General features: G+C 38.3%; 2 protein-coding genes across 2 annotated transcripts; one reads left to right on the top strand and one right to left on the bottom strand.

Moving 5' to 3' along the window:
* Positions 1 to 1441: 1441 nt before the first annotated feature.
* LOC137740840 (uncharacterized) lies at positions 1442 to 4827 on the bottom strand. Its single transcript, XM_068480646.1, has 6 exons — positions 4580 to 4827; positions 3560 to 3850; positions 3363 to 3469; positions 3121 to 3253; positions 2797 to 2991; positions 1442 to 2012 (listed from the first exon to the last, which is right to left on the bottom strand). The coding sequence occupies exons 2-6, from the start codon at positions 3830 to 3832 to the stop codon at positions 1698 to 1700; spliced, it is 1023 nt and encodes a 340-aa protein (XP_068336747.1). The 5' UTR covers positions 3833 to 3850; positions 4580 to 4827; the 3' UTR covers positions 1442 to 1697.
* Positions 4828 to 8916: 4089 nt separating this feature from the next.
* On the top strand, positions 8917 to 20744 carry LOC137739474 (methyl-CpG-binding domain-containing protein 9-like). Its single transcript, XM_068479048.1, has 10 exons — positions 8917 to 9654; positions 11323 to 12037; positions 12160 to 13275; positions 13391 to 14080; positions 14896 to 15201; positions 15734 to 16069; positions 16234 to 16332; positions 16470 to 16901; positions 17162 to 19342; positions 19941 to 20744. Exons 1-10 carry the CDS (start codon positions 9176 to 9178, stop codon positions 20241 to 20243), a joined length of 6657 nt encoding a protein of 2218 aa, XP_068335149.1. The 5' UTR covers positions 8917 to 9175; the 3' UTR covers positions 20244 to 20744.
* Positions 20745 to 22652: the final 1908 nt, after the last annotated feature.

Genomic DNA, 22652 nt, shown 5'->3' with positions numbered 1-22652 from the left:
TCAACTATAACAATCTAAAATCGAACTTGTTATTTACATGAGTCAAACATAAAACTTTACACTTATAGGCAAAGTAATACTATTATATTGGTAACACCATGCAATAGTGTAACTATCATATGAAAATGCACAAAATGAGCTCAGAGCTTTTGCAGGGAAAAGGATCCTCGCCAGATCCTTTTTCCTGGGGATCCTGTGATCATGGTCATTCATCGTACATCGTGCGGTCAGCTTTCGTTAGGTAGTATTTATATTTAATTTTAAATTTTAAATTTCAAATAATTTATGATCACACGATGTATAATGAATGGACACAATCACGGGATCACCCAGATCCCCAGAAAAAGGATCCGGCGAAGATCCTTTTTCCTTTCGCAGTTAGTGGTGGGCTCGTAAAACTGAAAATCGAAAAAAATAGATTGAATACTTAACCCAAAAAAAAAAAAACAAACAAACAAACCGAATAAAGAAACTCTTGGTTTGATCTTGATTTTGGTGGTTCATAAACCAAACCAAATCAAATGATGTAAATTAAAATTTATCTTTATTTATTTATTTATTTATCTTGGATATTCATTTTCCAAGCCCAATTCCAAGTCAACCATTAGCCTATTTTCAATTCAAGGTTCGGTAAACTTAATCTTAGGCCCAAAATGTTGAAAGCCTTAATCACTAATTTGTTCTTCAATTTCTCTCCAATTTCTATGTTAAAAAGAAATTGGAGAAAAAAAAAATGAAACCAAACCGAAAAGACCAAACTGAAATAATTCGATTTCTTCTTTACAAATTAAAAAACCAAACCAAACTGAATAGTAATTCCGGTTTGATTTTCGATTTTGGTTGAAATCTAAACTGAAGTGAAACGGACCTAATTGCACTTTTATGGCGACGAAAAAATACGTTGTAGTCAAGAAATCTTAGGTCGATGCTCGTGGATGACGACATTGATACCAAATCAGATTAGCGGATAATGTGACTTCATCCAACTTCCTCCTTTTTTAATGCAACAAGACGTAATTTTAACTGCTTCAACTACAAGCCCTCTTAAAAAAGTCCAGTTTAGTACAATAAAGAAAAGTTCATGTTTGGTGCGCATGAATCAATAATTTCGTTACCGAAACACCTTATGCCACCAAGTGATTTGGGATGACACTAGCGTGGGGCTTCCCGCTCGGACGTTAAGAGGTTCAACAAGTGACGTGATCGGACACCCCTACACAAGTTAAGTAAAACGCAAAAGCGAGCGAGTAATAAACACTTCATGATCACAAAATATCTAAAACCAAAGCTAAGCGGCCGGGATGTAGTTGGCTAAGAATGCATGGGCTGATTAGACTTTTCACCCAATAATATGGGTGAGGAAGGAACACTGTCATTGTGTGAGCGGATGGACAGCAAATAATTGAATAAAAGAAACATCTCAACATCTCAACAGCAACGATTGAAGGAACAAAGCCAGGCAGTAATAACTTGACCTGTGAAGAATATTATCGTAGAACTATGGCTCAACTACATGCTCCGACTGTAGACCGAACATCTCAACCTTTCGAAGAATTTACAAACACGAAAAAATGAAAAGAGAAATTGACGAAGCAAATCAAATCAAGGGTAGATATAGGCTTTCCTAAAGCTCATATATGTTGAAAATGGAGATAAAATGCTACTAAAGCTCTTGCGTCTTTCAATTTAAACCTGTGTCAAGAGCCCACAAGACCTTCCCGAGATATACTGGTAACCCGAAGAACAGCTTGTGCACTGAGAGGCGAGAGCTTTGACTGACAAAAGTTCTCCCATGAGCTCGTTTCTGAGAGCTCAGGCGCTGGTGCTGAGCTCGTTTCTGGATGTTCAGACACAGCTGCTGGTGGGGGATAATCAAATTTCTCGTAAACAGTCTGCAGCTCCAGGAGGAGGATCCGAGCAGCCTCCCTCGACTCAGGAAGCTGGTCACTAAGCTGGGATGCAGCAATTTGAATTAATTTGTCAATCCCATATGCTTTAATACCTTCAACACCCTGTTGACAGAAACACGATAAGCATATAACAGGAAGAAATGAGTAGAACCACGTCTAGTTGAAGGTCTTGCTGAATATACCCTACAATATGCTTGTTCATTTTCTCAATGTGCAATACGTGATAACATACAAGTCACAGAACAACAAACAATAATGAAACTAGGTGCACTCAGGGAGAAGATCGCACATAAGAGACGGGGTTTGGATATGCAATCGAGTAATAGTTGACACAAAGCACATGGTTGCAACAGTAAAGGGTTCAATGAGGTCATAGGAATCTACATGGTATCAGCACAGGAACATACACTTCAATGAAACTCCAGCTTTTGGTTTTTGAAATCTATATAACGGTTAAGCCATTTTGCCAATTCCAGTTTGATGGGACAGGTCCTAAACAATAAGCGAAAGCTAAAGCAGTACAAGAGTATATATAAAAGGGGCAAAGGAAGATAATGAGTTCCTAAATGACTATCCCCCACAAAAAAAAATAAAAATAAAAATAAAAATAAAAGAAAAGAAAGAAAGAAAGAAAGAAAAAAAGAATAAGATGTTACATCAGGAGCAGCACACAAAAAAAAAGCAGCATCTGCTACTACAACTTGATAAAACTTGGAAATAATGCAACCCTCAAATGAATCTGGCAATAGCAATTTGGGGGGTGAAGGAAAAATAAATCAATAAACAAACATATGAAAGAAAATATAATTATATGAAACAATTGAAATATCACTTCTGATAAGAAAAATTCAATGTGGTGAGCAATAGGATATAAATGTCCTCTTACCAGTCGTGGAACACTTCGACAAAAGCACGTTGATGCCTTTGCTCGAACTCTAGGATTTCTGTTCTTCAGATATGGTTGCAACTTGGGTAACAACAATGTAGGGGAAACCCAAGTGGTCATCGCTACTAAAGCTCTTTCAGCTGCCTCACATACAAATCGTTTGTCTTGTGAAGACTTTAGAAGAAGTTGTGTAAGCTGCAAGGGTCAGGTTTGATTAAATTGGGGAAAAAAAACTAACAATTCATTGCATATAAGAATAGAATCCTTTACTATACAAACAAAGTAAAGCAATACAGCAGAAAAGTTTCAAAGATTTCACATTACCATAGGGTCCAATGAATCAATCACAAGATCAGTATATGCATTGAAAATATCAGCAGAAGTCATAATTGCAGTTTTGCAAACAGCACTTCTTGGATTCTTAAGTGACTTTACCACAAGCAATATTACATCTCCCCTATTGAGCAAAATGGTGACAATCATTAAATATGTCAGCCCTCACAATCATCAGTAACACATAATACTTCTTTGGATCAAGAGCATTCAAGTGAGAGCATGAGACTTACAGCATATCAAGCATGGCTTCTCTGTGAAATATAGAAAATCGGCGCACATTATTGAGTGCTTCGCACACCAGAACCCAATCTTTAGATTCTAGTTCGGTTAAGAGTGTCTGAAATATCAAACACATCATACAGTTAGCTGACATGCAGAAATGCCTAGGTTATAGTAACGCGCCACAAGAAGGCATAAAAACGAATACCTTAAAACTTGTATCAAGATTTTCTAGATCATTCAGATTCTCAGACTCAATGTATGCCACTTCAGCAATTCCAACCTTGGGCACGGAACTTGCAACTTCCTCACCATTTATGGAAAGTGAACCCACCAAAGCGGTGGTTTCCTCCAGGCATTCTTCATGATTTTCATTAGCATTTGCAGCAACAGGCTTAGTTATATTCCCTTTGCTAGAGCTTTCATTCTTCTTCTCAGATCCAGGTATGGTATTGAGATCTCTAAGAGCATTTTCAGACATTGCAGCTAGCCTTCAACTCTGCAACCAACAAATTTCAACCAGTGAGCACGCAAACTCAAATGTAACGAAAGAACATCCACAATTCTATTTACAGTTAACATTCACCTAGCAATTTCATAGAGTCAAGATAGAAATTCAATTCCAGTTGCTTGGAAGATCCAGAAAACAAAAACCTCTTACTCCGAATCTCCAACTTACTAAGGATAATAATGAACCAAAACCAAAAGCATATACGTAACAAAAAGCGTAAATGTTTATATTGATTGAATTTCGAGTGTGAACACGTACTCAAATGTAACACAACGTCCACAATTCTCTACGCAGTAAGCAATCAACTCGCAACATCTATTAAACAGAAACTCCATTGAAAATAACACTTAATAGTGACAATAATACGCGAAAAACCACAGAAATAAAAAATTCGAAAGCATCAGTAAAACTAAACCTAACAGAAGATCTAGGGCTCCAATCACTGTACAAAATCAAAAATAGTAAAAACAAAACTAAATCAATCAGCTTCAACACGGATCGTACGATTTCCCCTAAAATTCACACATTAAAATCTAACTCTACAGTGTATACACACACACACACATATATACACATATACATATATCGATTCAATCAGAACTCCGAAACGAAAACACAATCAGTAGAACAAGCATCGATTGTGTGAAATGTGCGTGCGATTGCGATTCGGCGAATGCGCATACAATCCTAGAGAGAGAAAGAGGAGAGAGAGAGTACCAGAGAGAGGGAAATGCGAGGGATCAGAACCAGCAAGCGTCAATGGAAGCTCTGAGTGAGTCCACACTCCCAGACAATGGGCGGACTTTAAATAATAGATTTTTTATTTATTTATTTTCTTGGTGTAACCGGCGAGGCAGCAGATGAGGCTCCGGACGACGCCGCTTTGTGGTTAAGTGGGTTCAACTCGACCTGGGCCGGCAGAGTCCGGGTCCCGCATGCGACCGCCTCCCATATCGTATTTAATTTTGAGCGGTGATATACCTGATATTTTATTTTCTCATCATCATTTAATAAAAATGTTAATAACATATTTATTTTTTTTTAAATAAGATTCTTAAACTCCTATTTAATTCAGTACTAAAATAATAAATAAATAATAGTGGGTGGGGTGTGATATCTTTGGTGGAAAGAGGTTGGGAAAGATTTGGGTTAGAATCGACTGAAAAGTTGGAGGAAGAAATGGGCATGTGCTAGATGAAGGCGAGAAACTATAATGGAGAAAAAAGAGAATTGGGTGTGAGATTTGCGGTTTTGACAAAAAAAAAAGAGGAAAAATAGTGGTTTGGGGATCCGGGATCTCTGCAAGGCGACGTTAGGTGTGAAAGAAATGATGAATGTCTAGGTCTTAGGTCTTGCATTTTCTTTCATTTTTTCTATTTTTATATATTTATTTATAATATTATTTAAAGATATATCAGAGTTATTTTAAAAAAATATTATGGTTATTTTGGGAATAATAATGTGTGGGGAAATATAATTTTACTTTTTAAATTTTCTATGGTTGGTGGGATTATCATATGGATGGAAAAATAAGATACTAGGATGGGTCTAGTAGCATTCTTAATTTTGTTTGTTGCGGATATTGGCTCGGATTTGGCCCATTGATTTGGGATCTAATTTCGAAAACGCCATTGCCTCACATTATTGCCATCTTTTTATTACTAGACATTTAATTTTCCGTGGTTTTCTTGTTTGAAACCTTGATTTTGATCTGACGCTCCAACAGGAAAATGAAACTTTTGGCGTGCGAATTAAATAAAAGAATGGTAAATGTTAGGTGATGCTATATCTTATTTATGTGACCACGATAAAATTAGTGTGTATATGCATACATATTTTAGGTCAATTAATTTATGACCATATGTAGTTTTTTGAAGTTTGGTTCGAAATTTTCTCTTTGAGCTTCATAGTTTTATTAAAAATGATAAAACTAATTGAATTAGACTGTCTAGTTTGATTTGGGTTTGTATTATGTTGCGAAATCGGACCAAAATGGTCAAATTGGTTATTACATTTGATTCTTTGATGTGTTGTTTTTTGTTACGTGCCAACAAAGATTTCCCATTTTATGCTTTTTGACAACATCAATTCGTTGGTCAACATCGAGCTAATAAGACCTTCTTAAAATCTATATTTTCTTATTTGTAGAGTAATTTAAAATATCGTATTGATGAAGGCTAATCATACGTGGATATGTCATATTCCACAATCCACGTAACTATAAAACATTTGAATCGATTATAAAAAGAAAGGAAAACTAATGAAAATGGCTTGAAAACTTTGAGTTTTAATGATAATGACAAAATAAAGGGTAAAATGAATAGTACCATGATTGACTTTTTAGTGTAAAAATTTAGTTTTTCGTTAAAGTGAACAGTACCGTGACCTTTTCGTTAAAACTTTCTAAAAAAAATGATTGAATTGAAATTTAAGTCGTATTTAGAGGCCATATGCAGATTAGCGAAAAAGTAAAAAGTATACTCTTAAGGAATTTTGTGCCAACTTTAAAAGACTGAGTGTTTTCTGTTTTTATTAATGGAAACAGAAAGTAATTAGTAAATTGACGGTTGATTTAGGCACATATTTAGTCCCTTAGCCATCAGATCACATCTAAATAAGTTGGTATGTTCGACAAAAATAAAGTTAATAAAACCCCATTTGGACGAAGGAATTTCAAAGAAAGTGTTTGGATTTGCCAAAACATGCTATATATATATATATATTTTAGTACATCAATATTTTTACATTAGGAAAATAAGGAGTTTGGCTAAATCACATAATAGGCAGTCTAATTTGGTATTGAATTCGTCTTCCACGAGATTCAAACATAAGACCTCTCACTTCTAAGTAAAGAGAAATATCATCAAACTATAGTATTGAATGACAAAATACTATATTCTTTAAACAATTTGGTAACACTAGATTTGAAAAAAAACAATGTAATTTACACAAATGATGTAGCTTAACTACACGAAGAGGAATTCGAGATTGAATGTAGAGAAGACCACACCAATTACTATAACTAACTTGGCTAGGTCTAAATCTGTAACGTAAAATATTATTTGAAATAAAATAGGCTTTGTGCTCCTTATTGCACTCATGTTCAAATTTGTTCTTGTAAATTAGAAGAATCCTTGAAATATATGATAACAAAGTTTTAAGGGAAGAAATCTCTACTTTTTTTTTAAAAAAATGGAGATTAGTTATGGGACTTACAGCACATGGAACTTTAACGATCTAGAATCCGAACCGTCTCTTTTTCAAGTTGCACCGTGTAGATCATCACTGCAAAATACCAAATAAAAAAATATTTGATGTATCTAATTGAATTAAAAGAAATTGACGAACAATATGTTATAAGAAACATTAAAATTTCATTGTAACAATTAAATATGCAAATGATTTTGGATTGAATTAAATATTTACAAGGATGCATGACCTATGAATCAAGACTTACAAAATATACGATTCAGACATTGAAATTCAATTAGAATGATTCTCATAACTAAACTCCATTTTAAAAAAATGAAGATTCGCTCTCTTAAAGGTTCTGTATATTATTATTGTAATAAGAAAACTTTTAGTGCCATTTTACGTCCCTTAATTTGGAATCTTTTTCATTCAAATGGGCTCCTGATTGGAAACGAAATCTGGGCCGTCGAGGATGTTTCAACTGGCCTTTTTTCTATATGCGTCTTAAAAGATAATCCATCCCTAATCCAGTAATTAGCATAGTAATACAGTAATTAGCATAATAATGGTAACTGATTAATACAGTAATTCACGATCCACACAAAGCACAGAAAGAAACGTCTCTTCCTCTTGTACTGCAGATTTCGCGATCTTTTGCACTCTTCATAATTGAGACACCTACCATTTATAATTGCTTACAAAATCATGAGAGATCCAAAGTAATCATTCAGGGCAAAGAAATGGAAATGACATAATTGTCATTCCACAAACTTCCATTTTAGCCGGATAATGTATCTGGCGTCCACGTATGTCTTTCTTAAGAGATACGCAATATCTGTTTCGTCTAACACCTCACATTTGTCAAATTATACGAGTAACTATGTTGATGTTTCTTTGTCGTTAATGCACTTAATATAGTTGTTTATTATTGTGATCGACCGCTTGTGTCTTTTATGAGAGATACGGAGGCTTACTATGTCTGACATCTCACATTTGTCAAATTGTACGAGTAACTGCATCGATCATTAATTTGTCGTGAATGCACTAAATGAAGCTATATCCATTATCTTAGACGCCTACATGCATCTTTCATGAGACATACGCATGTTTGATACCTCATGTTTGTCACATTATTCAAGTAACTAAATTGTCAGTTTTTTTGTCGTAAACGCATTTGATGGTGCCATTTACTATCTCATACTCTTAAGCACGTCTTTGATGATATATTTGCATGACTCCTTTCATCTGACATCTTACGTTTGTTATACTAGTAACTACATTAGGGTTACTTTGTTGTGAATGAACTGAATGAAGTTGTCTACTGTTTAGAGCACATGCCTCCATATCTCATTGGAGTCGTACAAACCTACTTCGTCTGAGATATGCCCGCTATAGCTGCTATATTCACTAATCTCGGATGCCAAACTGCATCATTTACGAGAAACAAATACGCATGCTTAACACCTCACATTTATCACAACCATAACATGCTTTTTAAAACAAATCACGTAAATTCGTAATCACCATGCATATAATGCCGCAATTATTATCAAGAACACGAAATTCTATTAAACTACTTATGAGAGAGGAACAACTTCGTCCACAAAAAAAACATGTAAACGGAGTTATCAGACATGCGTTCTAACCGTATACACAACAAAACGCCCACCAAGTCACGAGATTCTTCCTGCTCTGAGTCCAGAGGAGGTTTTCCTACGCAGAGCTGCACAGAGCACTGTACTCTCGGGGAAGGTGAAGGCCAGTCTGCGCCTCTCCTGATTGGTCCACGTGGGTAACTGTCGTTCTACGTCAGCGAGTACACATATAAATCCCCCGTGAGTCCGCCCCACTTTACCCTTACTTCTCACATCGCAGTTCAAAAAATTAAACCAACAGAAAAAAAAAGGTTAGAGAGAGAGAGAGAGTCTAGAGAGAGAGAGAGGGAGGGTCAGGGCGATACGGTGCGGTCCTCTTTCGGTCTCTTCGTTTCTGTCTACTTTTTCTTCTGTGTTCCCTCGAACCCAAAAACCAAAACCTCTCCTTTTTGTTCGTGTCAAATCTCAGCCGTCCGATCAAATGGTACGAGCACCGACCTCGAGCTCCAAACCCCGACTCGGATAAATGGAACTGACGGATTCAGCTGCCGACGAACTCAGAGCAGCGGCAGCCGCCGCCGCCAACGCCGAGCCAACTCGCTCCGTACTCTGCATCGATCTCAATGAGATCCCTTCTCCTTCCGAAACCCTACCCGATTCCTTCGACGTCGTCCGGTCTTACCACGACCACCCTTCGCCGCCTCCCGGCGGCCCGGCCGGAGTTCCCGGCTCAGCTCGAGGATCCGCATGCGCCGCCTGCGGCAAGCCCGAGGTTCGCGGGCACGTGGTGGTCTGCGACGGCTGCGAGCGCGGGTTTCACCTCACATGCGCCGGAATGCGCGGCCGGCAGGCGGTGAATTTGGTGGAGTGGGTCTGCGGGGACTGTTTGAGCGGTGGGGTTAGGAGCAAGCGGTGGCCGCTTGGAGTTAAGGCCAAGCAGATTCTCGACATCAACGCCTCGCCGCCGAGCGACGTCGACGACATCGCGGAAATGCGCGAATTGAGGTAGGTGGTTTCCCGCATTTGCTAAGATATTCAGCTACTAAACTTAGTTTTGCTTTTTCTAGTCCTGCTTTCGATTTTTCGAGCTCGTTTATGCAAACAAATCTTAAAAAGAACGATCGTTAAGGTGTTTATGGACTTACCAAGAATGCCGTGCTCTGTTTATGTGTGGTTTACAACATTTCCCATCATAAATTACATGCCAATAGGCTAGTTCCTGTCGCAGCACTTCATTGCGATCAATGCATGCATGCAACATTTAAGGCCATGATAATGCCATTATTTAGTGACTGATTTGGAATGTTCCACTTCGCGCTCTGCATTCGGGTGCCCGTGTTTTGCACCCGAAAGGTTACTCCTCATTCGAGTATTTGTTTTACATTTTTCAAAGCATCTGGGGAGCCCTGTTGGCTTGGGGTCACCCTTTATCCAGCATTGGTTACCCATTGGCTCATAACCGAGATAATCATTCCAACTCACCACCTTTGGAATACCCAAAAACGAATTATGCTCTGCATTCCCCAATCTTCACTCTGCACCATGCCATGTGGACTGCCCGTTCGTCCTAAGGCGTTGAAGTAGACGTAGGGGAATTTCCGTAGGAATTAGTCTGTCCGATTTTCCTTGTATGAGATTGAAGGGCTTGACATTTGCGTGCCTTTCTCGCTCTCTGTGTGCACGTGTCAGATGAAACACTATGCTACAAGCTTCGTGTGCACTTAAGAAATTGCAGTTTTGGCATTTTAGCTTAACTACATTTTTTGTGTTAATTAGGAAGAAATTTATTTTAAAAATTACACTCTTAAAATAGGACAGACCCATAATGAGCATATTGTTTCAGACTGCTTTAAATTGGATTGTGGATTGGGAACGTAAACTACATGCTAATGTCTCGTATAAACCATGTACATAAACTAGAAAAAGGAAGCTTTATAACTTCTCTTTGGACATGTGGTATCCCTACTAAGAAACTTCAATTTTCCAAAATGATTTTCAATGTGCATGTGTGTGTGTGTGTATTTTTTAAATGAGTAGCGAGTAATATGGGTATACGGAACCGTCGTAAGAGTTTGCCTCTACACCCAGGTAGTACCTGCATAATAACTTTGGTATTATACCTTTCGTTGTGTTCCAGCTTTAAGCTGCCACCCATAAATCAAATCAAAACTGATAGAGCATAACTAGTGTCTTATCACTTACATTTTCCTTAAGCGCTTCTAACATTTATGCCGTGGTTGGATTTTCCACTGCTTTATTTCTAAAACTAAAATTGTAGATTATCCTATATTATGGACCGTTTTCTTACATTTTCTAAACTCATCATTCTTGCCTATTTTGACTACTTCCTTTAAATGTACGCCTTTTGTTGTTTTCTCTCGGGCTTTAAGCTGCTACCTCTAAAGCAACAAAACCGGGGAGCTTAATTATCATTAACTTGTGCCTTACTGCTTGCATGATTCATAAGCGTTTCTAACATTTTTGTAGCTGGTATGGGTTTTACGGTTTGATATTGTAAAACTAACTGGTAGAGTTGTCTTATATTATGGACTGTTTTCTTAGCTCGTCATTGTTGCCTCTTTTATCTATTACTCATTGGTTACTATTTTGATAAATTTCATTAAATGCACATTGTCCATAAGTAGTTACTGCTTAAACTTATTTTGATTATAGAAAGCACACTCCCGGTGGTAATTCTTTTGGTGGCAATCCATTTGGTGCCCCAGTGACATATTCAAACTTCTTGTACTCTGGAAACGGATATGGCTTGGAAAAAGGTGCTGGGATTACACATGCGACTAAAGTGGGTTGGGAAGATATATTGCACCACACACAGACTATGGGTGGAAGCTTTGAGGAATTAAGTTCGAGGTTTCCGCTCGGGAAGCATAGTAATAACAATAATACGGCTATTAGAATACCATCCCGGAGTCCAGATGAGATAGTTCTACAGGCTCTTAGAGATTACGTTTCTGAAAGGCATGGTGTACTGGAGGATGGTTGGCGTGTAGAATTTAAACAGTCAACAGCCAGTGGTGAACCATATTTAGTATACTGTGCACCAAATGGGAAGACATTTGGCTCAGTATCTGAAGTTGCATATTTTCTTGGCTTGACGCCTAACTACAATTCCATAGGATCTGAAATAAGATGGGAGGGTTCTCTTTCTAATACTGAGAAGACTTATCTACCTAGAAAAAGAAAGTCAAGACTCTTATATTCCAACGGAGTAGCTGAAAATAAGGAAAGTTTGTTCAGTGGCTATTGCAAGGAGCTCTCTTCCAATGGTATAAGTACGGAAGCTTTTGCCCGTGGTTTTGGAAATAATGTAAAACTTACTGAAGCAGGGACAGAAGAACATGGTTGCCTTGGGTCTCGGCAAAGTACTGTAAGTTTATATTCTCTGTTTGTTGTAATGTAAAACTAATAACAATTCTCCTTGATCAACATAAAATGGATGTTATTTCAGCTTGTTTCACTTTTCTGATTTGTGCATTTTTTATTTTCCAGGAGGGATTTCCTGTGCAGTTTGAAGATTTCTTTGTTCTTTCTTTGGGAGAAGTTGATACAAGGCCTTCTTATCATGATTCAAATCAGATCTATCCTGTAGGTTATAGGTCATGTTGGCATGATAAGGTTACTGGTTCTTTATTTGTGTGTGAAGTTTTGAATGGTGGTGATTCTGGACCTGTTTTTAAGGTCAGAAGATGTTCGTGTTCTGCCTTGCCAGTTCCCAAGGGTTCAACTATCCTCTGTAGGCCACAACTTGGCAACTTTTACAGTCAAATTAATCAAGAAAGTCATGACTTGACTTCTGATAATGATGGAAGTATCCAGATGATTCTGTCAGATCCTTCTCCGCCTATGGAAAATGATATTTTGTCTTGCCTGAGGAGTTGTTCGGTTGAAGTCAGTGATGTCCAGAAATCAGCTGAACCGCAGTTTGAAGATAATTCCGTTTATGAAAAATCTGGAACTCTTTCATCTGCTGATTTGGGTGTGATGGATGACATTGGTGAGATTTCAGTAGAAGACCATTCTTCATCTGCAGCTTGGGGAATGATTTCAAAAAAAATTGTTAATGCTTGTTCTGAAATATTTAAACAGAAGGGCATTCTTAAGGTTTTCTGTAAGCATGTTGAAAATGCTCAAGGCTCCCAAAATGAGGTTATAACAAATGACAGTGGCAACGTGAACCAATCTCCACTGGACAAGTTTTGTAGTTCACCAGGTTCCGTCAGCATCTCTTTTGAACTTCAGGCCAATGATGAGCGTGGCTTTTCTTATGACGTACTAGCGAATTGGCTAGACCAGGACAGATTTGGATTAGATGTGGATTTTGTGCAAGAACTTTTGGAGCAGCTTCCTGCTGCCCAATCCTGTTCTCAATATCAATTTCTTAACGGTAGAAGTTCTAATTCTACACAGCTAACTGTTGGAAATGGGCTTCTAGTGGTTAAAATGGGAGCTGGATTACATGGTAAAGAAGAAGTGTTGGATGGTTTGTTTAGGAGGTCCAAAAAAGTGAAGTTGGTCAAGGATCACCTCAAGATTGATCATCCACCTCCTCATGGGAAGCCATTGTGCTTGAGGATTCCTCCTGCCCTTGTTGGTGATGTTTATCAGGTATGAGATGGTTCTTGCAGTTTTTCATTTATTATAATTGTGTTAGTTTTGAGTTTGTGTTGCCACATGATTGACAAGCATGAAGCTTATTGGCCTTTTTTCTTTATCTACCCAGGTTTGGGAATTATTATCGCGCTTTGATGAAATTTTGGGTCTAAAGGAGGCTTTTTCGTTGGAAGAACTTGAGGAGGAACTTATTGACCCTTGGTTCGGCAGGTCAGATCTTTCAGAGAAGTTTGATAGGGAAAACCAGGGCACTCAAGCTTTAAATTCAGATAGAATTGATTATTCAAGTGGTCAATTATCTTTGACCATGGAGTCTGGCTTGGCAGTTTCTAGGAATAATCCACATGCATTCATACATATGGAAACTGGAGCAATGAAGGAGGCAGCTCAAGATAAACTTGCATCTGTAACTTATAGCAGATGTTCTGGCATAGCTTTGACGAAGGCTCATGCATCACTACTAAGAGTGCTCATAGGTGAGTTGCAGTTTAAGGTTGCTGCCCTGGTGGATCCGAATTTTGATTCTGGAGATCTGAAGTCAAAACGGGGAAGGAAGAAAGATGTTGATATTTCAATTCCTGTGAAAAGAACGAAGGTTAATATACTCCCAATTAATGAACTGACTTGGCCAGAGTTAGCACGGAGATACATCTTGTCTGTATTAGCCATGGATGGTAACCTTGACTCGCCTGAGATTACCGCTCGTGAAAGCAGTAAAGTGTTTCGCTGCTTACAAGGTGACGGTGGGGTGCTCTGTGGGTCCTTATCTGGAGTAGCTGGGATGGAAGCAGATGCACTTGTAAGATCAGCTCTTATCCCTTCATGGTCTTTTAGTATTCCAACATTTAGTGCTGTTTACTTACGTATTGTTGTAAATGAACCCCCATCTAAACAAAGCTATGTTATGTCATCTCGTTTACACAGTTCAGCTACTTTTATCTCCCGAAATACATACCTCTTTAACTTAGTCAACTGCAGCTCCCCATTCAGAATGAAGAAGAAAAAAGAAATTTCTTTAACATCAGTAGCTACTGCAGTCCACAAAGAAGCTCGAACTTTCACTCTATCCTGTAAAGAAGAGAAAGCTATTATGTCCCCGAAAACAATAATCATTCCATACTTACTCAAACATTATGCATAATTATTTTGGTATTTGACCCCTACATGGGATTAAACAAGGTGTCCTCTTAAAAACCAACATACCATCTAGATTAGCTTTTTAAATGTATCTGGTCTTCCCTTAAGGCTATAGTTGTTCACTCTGACAGTTGGCATATGACTGATAACATTTGAACATGTTAGGTTGCACATAAGGCTTAGTTAATTAAATAGTTAAATTGGGAAACCTGTGGCATATTGCAAATTCTTCAGCAGTACTATGCTCTATTGTTTAGAAACAGTATCTGCACTTGTTAGGATGTTAGTTTTACATGTCTCTTATGGGTTCCACTGAGGAAGTTTGATTCATTTCACCTCTTCAATTTTTGGTACTGTAGCATTATCTATCTTTTTCTTTTTTTCATTTGTGTTTTTATCTGCCCCACTCTCCAAGTGTAGATCTGGTGCAATGACAGGCGACAAGAACGCATGTTAATCTGTTTCTTTACTTTTCAGTTGCTTGCAGAGGCTACAAAGCAAATTTTTGCTTCACTTAACAGAGAGCATGATGTATTTACCATAGAAGAGGAGGTGTCTGATGGACCAGCTGCTGTCGAGAAGAATTTGGGGAATGATGGTAATAAGCCACTATGGGCGCAGGTGTTGGAACCTGTTAGAAAGCTACCGACAAATGTCGGAACAAGAATCAGAAAATGTGTTTATGAGGCTTTGGAAAAGGATCCACCTGAATGGGCGAGGAAAATACTGGAACATTCAATCAGTAAAGAAGTTTACAAGGGCAATGCATCAGGACCTACAAAGGTGGTTTCTCAGTACATAATTATTGCTTAACTACTTTTTCTCCTGGTTGAGTACTTGATAGAATACGAAGATTCATTGTGAATGCCATGTTCGCATTGGCTGACTTTTATTGGGAATACATGTTGTGGACATGTTTCCTGTATTATAATACGCCTTTCAACAACAATATTCTGAGGCAGTAATTTACTTAGAGTTCTAGGAGCAGTAACTTTGCTCATACTTTACTTTGAATTACCATATGAAACTATGACATATTTCTTATAAAAAATTTCTAAAATGCATTTTCTTTTGCATATCGGCTGTAAAATGTAATTTGTTTGTTTGATTAGGTGGAAGGAATCTTTAAACCATCTTAAAATATATTTTCTTGGGGTATACATGAAATTGTGAATGTTCCTTACCTTGCTCCTTACTAAACTAAGGATTATGGTACTGTAAGACTGTCTATGTGTCCAAGTTATGTTTATTTGTTGAACCGGTAATAGTAAACATGATTCTAAATTGGACATTCTTTCTTGTTGGTTGAGCACAGAAAGCTGTTCTGTCACTGCTAGCAGATGTATCGGGTAAAGCATTGCCACAAAAGGCTGAGAAGGGAAGAAAACGGAAAATAAATGTCTCAATTTATGATGTTATCATGAAACAATGCCGCATTGTATTGCGTCATGCTGCTGCTGCAGATGACAAAAAGGTTTTCTGCAATTTGCTCGGGAGAAAGCTAATGAATTCAAGTGATAACGATGATGAGGGTCTTCTAGGATCGCCGGCCATGGTGTCTCGACCTTTGGACTTCAGGACAATTGATTTGAGATTGGCAGCTGGATCCTATGGGGGATCACATGAAGCCTTTCTAGAGGATGTCAGGGAGGTCTGTTTTCTTTGACAATTGGATTTCTTGAAAATTTTTACTGCACACTTCAGCATCTCCGGTGACCCTCTTAGAAACATTACTGAAACTTCAAAGCTGTAAACTTCTGTTTAATTTAATCTGTTAATAGTCCATTAGTTCTAATCGTTACTTTTACTTTGCAGTTATGGAGTAATCTACGTATTGCTTATGGGGATAAGCCTGATTTGGTTGAGTTAACTGAGAAGTTAGCCCAAAATTTTGAAACATTATACGAGGAGGAGGTATGTACCTTTCTGTCCCTTATCCCGACCCACACCTTGACACAGACATAGGCACATGCATCCGCTGGCCATTCACTACTCTAATTACAAGCATTTAATCAAGTACCGTACCATATTCAGTTGTTCTTTCAATGCAGGTTGTCCCACTTGTTCATAAGCTTGCAGAGTATTCAAAGTTAGAAGGCCTCAGTTCTGAAAGGAAAAAGGAAATTGATGATTTACTTACTTTCACAAATGGGATTCCCAAAGCCCCTTGGGATGAGGGAGTTTGCAAAGTATGCGGCATTGATAAAGATGATGACAGTGTACTGTTGTGTGATACTTGTGATGCTGAGTATCATACTTACTGTTTGAATCCTCCTCTTGCAAGGATCCCGGACGGAAACTGGTATTGCCCCTCTTGTGTTGTTTCTAAAAAAATAGTTCAAGATGCATCAAAACATCGTCAGGTCATTAGAAGACGTCGTAAAAATTACCAGGGAGAAGCTACCCGTGTTTTCTTGGAGACACTTGCACATTTAGCAGTGAAAATGGAAGAGAGCGAGTATTGGGATATCAACGTTGATGAGGTTTGCACATCGATGCCTTTGTGTATAATTTTTCTAGTCACACTAGTAATATGGCTGACCACAAGTGATTGCATTGTCTTACTGGTCCATCCTTTTTTTTTTTGGCATGGTCCATTAAAAAAATCACCCTATTATTATCACTTATTGTATGGCTAGAAAGTGCACCACTGGACCTTTAAAGATTTGAGTATGATGGTGAATTATTGTTATTTTAATCATTGTTTATAAACTTACAGTTATCCCTTTTACTGTGCTTGCAGAGAACATTCCTGCTGAAGTTCTTATGTGATGAGTTGCTTAGTTCAGCAGTTATTCGTCAACACCTTGAATATTGTTCTGAGATATCAACCGACTTGCAGCAGAAATTGCGTTCTTTATCTGTAGAATGGAAGGTCCTCAGGTCTAGACAAGAAATTTTGGTTTCAAGAGCTGCAAGGGTCGATGCTGGTGACGGTATAAAGGAAGGGATTTCGGCTTCAGTTGAAACCAATGAAAGATGTCTTCATCAACCACATGTTTTGAGTGGCAGGTCTAACTCCTTCAATGCAGTCTCTGATGATTCGGCACTAGAGGGTGCTCGAGGGTTTGATAAACACCCATCTGTCAGTAATGCAGAATTTAATAGCCAACATACTGTAGACACTGAAGTTAGGGAAAAAGATGTCCATTCTGCTTCAGATGACATCTCTGCACCTGGGAAGTTTTCTTCACATATGACTACCGATAAAAGTGAAATATCCTCTAGACAAATTGAGTTTCCTTCATCAAATTGTTTGCCACATGAAATCAATGGGTCCAGTAAAGAAATCGGTTGCGTTGATCATCCACAAGACAATGCGGAAATGGATGTTTCTCTGCCTATAGATCTGAAAGGACTTAGCAACCCTTCAGATGTGAGGAGTAATCATGTGGGAGAGCAGATGTCACCTGCTTCAGTGAATGAATCACAGTCCTACCACCTTGAGTTGAACTCTGTCAAAAATGATTTATCCGTTTTGGAGGATTCAATTGCGAGTACAGAATTCGACCTCTTAAAGGTGTTGGTGCGGAGAGAGTTTTTAGGAACTGATTCCCTTGGTGGCTTATACTGGGTTTCGGTTCTTCCGGGCGGACATGCTTGGATTATTGTAGATCGAAGTGTGTCATTTAAACATGGTATAAATATGAAAGATTGCAGAGACCCTGTATGGAGGAGTTCTGTTACACAGAGTTGTGGTCCAAACAACAGCGTTTCCTTTAGGGCACCTTGGGTTTCTTATCAAACTGATACAGAAATTGAAGAACTTATAGGTTGGTTAAAGAACAAGCACCCTAAGGAAAGAGAGCTGAGGGACTCAATTCTGCACTGGAAAAGGTCGAGGTTCCAAAAGTTTGAGAAAATTAGAAGCCGAGGTCAGGATGAGCACCTAACTGCTATTTCAGTGACTAGAAATGCTGATAAAACTGAAATTTCTGATCGTCTTGGTACTAGGGCAGCCACTTTGCTGAAGAAGATGTATGGTCCATGCTCCGAGATGGAAACCACCGACATCTCCAAAAAGTGGGGAAAGAGAGCTAGAGTAACCAATGACGAGAAAGGGTACCGGTGTGAATGCTTGGAACCCATTTGGCCCAGTAGACACCATTGCCTCTCCTGCCACAGAACCTTCTTCACTGATGCTGAACTTGAGGGGCATAACAATGGTAGGTGCATTCCAACTTCAGCAGCCTGTGAGAAGGGAAAGGAAATAAGTGATTCTTCTAAAGTTAAGGGGAGTATGAAGTGTGAGATGAATCGGGAAGAGGGCAGAGGTGAACTGAACAGTGTTGAAACTTCCAAAAGCGCATGTTCAGAGCTTAGTGCAAAGTTGATTAAGTTTCAAAATGGAAGTTTAGGTTGCCCATATGACTTTGAAGAGATCTGCTCCAAGTTTGTGACCAATGATTCAAACAAGGATTTGATACAGGAAATAGGTCTTATAGGTTCACATGGAGTTCCATCTTTTGCCCCAGCATCTCCTTATCTGAGTGATTCTACGCTAGCGATAATCTCTCAGAAAGATGTCGGTGTACCTGGTAATGGACTGGGGCCTGCCGAACAGCTAGTTTCACAAGGAAAGACTAATGTTGATATTGTAAGCAGTAACAATCTATCCAGGACAGGTGATGGAATTATGTTACTAAATGCTAACAAACTAACTTTGGGATCTCTGGAACGAGGGGAGGAGAGACATTCAAATAGCCATTCTTCTGTTGTGGGGGCTGGTCGTTTCTGTGTGGTCCCCCAGTCTTCTTTGAGGCCCTTGGTTGGCAAGGTTTGTCAAATTTACAAGAGACTCAAGATCAATCTGCTTGATATCGATGCTGCAGTCCCTGAGGAAGCTCTAAGACCATCAAAGGCACAATTGGAAAGGAGATGGGCCTGGCGCGCGTTTGTTAAATCAGCAGTGACAATATATGAAGTTAGTATTTATTCCCTTCGTTCTTTATTTGAACAGTACTTTCATAATCATTCTCATGCTATTGAATACATTTGTGCATCTTGCTTAACTAGCTTTGCTTATTTGAGGTTGTTAGTTCTGTTACTAATTCAGTTATGTGGTGGAGCATTCTTAGGCCCTCTGATATAATGTTGTAACATACATCAAGGGTTATGTTGCCGTCTAATTGTCAATGAGGGTAATTATCAAATAATAGGTTTTCTGGCAGAAGCCAATATCTATTTCTACCCAACAGAACTATTTAGCAGTTCAGCATAGACTTGGCTGATTGGTGGAAATTTGATAGTAGCTTGTTATAGCATGATTTTGATTACTTTCAGTAGAATTGACCCGTGGACTAGTGGAGAAATAGCGATCTACACTTTAATTATCCTATTCTTTGGCATGAAATAAAGAAAGCACAAGAAGACTAGATCCTCTCAAACGACCTTTAAGCTATTGTTGCATAGTTTGATGTTTATTTTTTGTAGCAACTTTTTGTTTAAACAACCCATTTGAATATCATACATATGTTCATCAATTTCTTGGCATGATGCGAATAACATGCTTGGTTTTTCAGATAGTTCAGGCAATGATTGTGCTGGAGGACATGATAAGGACTGAGTATCTAAGGAATGAGTGGTGGTATTGGTCATCATTTTCAGCTGCTGCCAAAATTTCAACAATCTCTGCACTTGCTCTGCGTATATACTCTCTTGATGCTGCTATCCTGTATGAGAAGATGCATCCTAGTTCCGATCTGACTGACAAGTTGGAGCCCAGCAGCGCACTGGACCTGAAGCCGCTTCCTGTTTTGGATTCAGCAGAAAAAACAAGGTCAAGCAGGAAATCTAACAAGAAAAGGAAGGAGACAGATGGTTGATATTAGTGTGATTCTGAGTTTGTGGAGATTAATCCGGACAGGGCTGTTCTCAGTGGACATGAAGCAGCTGTGGGTGACAGTGAAAATGACCGTCACACCACATTTTGGGTGGCATTGGACCAGAACAAACCAACAACTAGTTTGACAAATTGAAGGTGGTCACTGCCGCTGCTTCTGAAGCGTTGATCTGTACATAAAAGGTAAAGCTTACATGCTAACTTGGATGCGGAGTATGAACGCAGTGTTTGTACAATATCTGCTTAGAGGATTCGAGTAGCTGGACAAATTTGATATGTGCAGATGAATCCAATTTTCAATGATTTCTGCTGCTGCTCTCAGAATTGTTGCTTGGAAATGGAGAAAAGGAATCAACTGGCAAAGAGAGCGAGACGATATATAGATATAGTGGGAACTTAGTGTAAAAAGACAGAAAAAAAGAAAAAAGAAAAAAATGGGCAAATGTTGAGCTTTTCAGGTTTTTAGGCAATATTTCATTCTTTATACAGCTCTCTCTCCTCTCTCTCTCTCTCTCTCTCTCTCTCAAAGTGGTAGTTCTTGAGGTATTTGTGCTGGCTGATGAACCTTTCGGTCTTACTTTTTTACATCGCGAGGACTCAGGGGTTTTGCCATTGGCATTCTTTTCTTATCGGATATACTTAGGTTATTGGTTCTCAGTTTTCGGTGCTTTGCTGGCCGCCCAATTTTCTATTCAGGTAGTCTGCGGACGCTGCACTCTGCTGCCAGCCTTCCCTTTGTAGCCGAGTAACAGGTAACAGACGTGCATTTGTTTGTCAATTATCATGATTGCAAATTTTCGTGGGGGGAAGAATTATATAGTTACTTAGAATTGCTCAGCTTTTGATTAGATCATTGGCAATGTTGTCTTTTACTTATGTAAGCTCCATGGGACCAAGAAAGCTTGGTCTGTGAGCTTCTGTGAGCACCATTGCACTTTATGCATCGGTCGGTTGGACCTTTGTTTAGCCGGACGATTCTTTCGGCTTGATTGAGCCCTGGTTTGGCTTAACTTTTAACAAAAGTGGGTATGAAAAAAAATTGGAGCATGTTGTGTTTGGTAAACATTTTAAATCAGCTTCTTTTTTTTCAAAGTTATGGGTGAAAAAAAGCTAAAAACCAGAAGCTGGAAATAGCAGCTTCAACAAAACAACTTATTTTGGTAAAACATGGATGAACTTGGTAATATGTCGGGTTGCAAACTTCAATCTGATTGATGACGGCGATCTAACCTTGACCATCGCACCAAACAAACACTGATCCTTCGATTCAACGGTACAATATCGAAGACGCAATGAGACAAAGAAAACGTTTTTCTTCGATCTAGAAACAACAAAACGATGTTCAAATTGTTTTGGGAGGAAGTCGGTTGCAAACGTTCCGAGCTGCGAGGTGATCTCCCCATCAAATGAGATGTGCGTTTCGATATGGGGGACGAAACGCGAAAGAAAGGGGAAGGGTACGAAAGTGGGTGAGGACTGAGAAATTTCAGGAAGGGGATCGTCTGTTTGTCGATTGTTGTTAAAATGAAGAGAGAGATATTGTTGTGAAACCATGGTGGGGCTCCTCTGGTTTTGCTGGATTACTTATATATTGCGAAACCTTTCTATCTCCCCCATTTCTCAATTTGTTGGTTGAAAGAGGATAAGCATTATCCATCGAAGTCCTTAAATTAAGAATTGCTAATCCAATCCCCATAACAAATCCAACACTTCAACCTCTATTCCTAAGCTACAAGATAAACGATGAGCAGCACCGATCTAAAATCAAAATCCAAAACAAAAACCAAATCTAAAACTGAAACGAAAAGATGGAAGGAGCAGAATCAATCAAGAAGAAAGAGCAGTTTCAATCAAAGAATTCAGTTGCGCACCCGGATACGATTTCAATTCATGATGTCTTCATTTATGAATGGGAAGTGACTACAGAAGAGATGAAATGACCATCTTATCCTCACATGTGAAATTATTATTTTTTAAATTTCTTAATTATAAATATTTAAGATAAAGTTTATAATATTTTTATTTTAAAAAATAAAGTATATTTAGTAATTAACCTTTATTTGTTTAGAAAATTAAATTAATGGCATCTCTAGTATTATACTTTTTTTTGTCATTTCATACAGTCACATCTGTTTTATATAAAAGTTTACCAAACATTATCATACTGCATTTTTTTTTCCAAAAGCACTTCCACAAAAAAATTTATCAAACACTTTACTGCTTTATTTCACAATTACTTATTCTCACAATACAGCAGAAACAATTTTTTTTTTTTTTAAACACAACAATATCAAACCAGTTATGAGTACAACTACTACATGTGTATTGTGTTGTTCGGATTCGTTTCCTCTGTAGCCATTGGATATGATGTTATCGTTGTCGATGACCAGTG

This window comes from Pyrus communis, chromosome 7 (assembly GCF_963583255.1).
Source record: "Pyrus communis chromosome 7, drPyrComm1.1, whole genome shotgun sequence".
Classification (NCBI taxonomy): domain Eukaryota; kingdom Viridiplantae; phylum Streptophyta; class Magnoliopsida; order Rosales; family Rosaceae; genus Pyrus; species Pyrus communis.
Note: the sequence above shows the minus strand (reverse complement) of the source record. Positions and strands in the feature narration are given on the sequence as shown.

Bases quoted from the DNA above. Each gene is read 5' to 3' on its own strand.
- LOC137739474 (XM_068479048.1), top strand. From the start codon at position 9,176: ATGGAACTGACGGATTCAGCTGCCGACGAACTCAGAGCAGCGGCAGCC. The intron at 9,655-11,322 runs GTAGGTGGTTTC...TTTTGATTATAG, and splicing joins GCGGAAATGCGCGAATTGAG to AAAGCACACTCCCGGTGGTA. The intron at 16,902-17,161 runs GTTTGCACATCG...CTGTGCTTGCAG, and splicing joins GGGATATCAACGTTGATGAG to AGAACATTCCTGCTGAAGTT.
- LOC137740840 (XM_068480646.1), bottom strand. From the start codon at position 3,832: ATGTCTGAAAATGCTCTTAGAGATCTCAATACCATACCTGGATCTGAG. The intron at 3,254-3,362 runs GTAAGTCTCATG...TTTGCTCAATAG, and splicing joins GAAGCCATGCTTGATATGCT to GGGAGATGTAATATTGCTTG. The intron at 2,992-3,120 runs GTAATGTGAAAT...TGACCCTTGCAG, and splicing joins TTGATTCATTGGACCCTATG to CTTACACAACTTCTTCTAAA.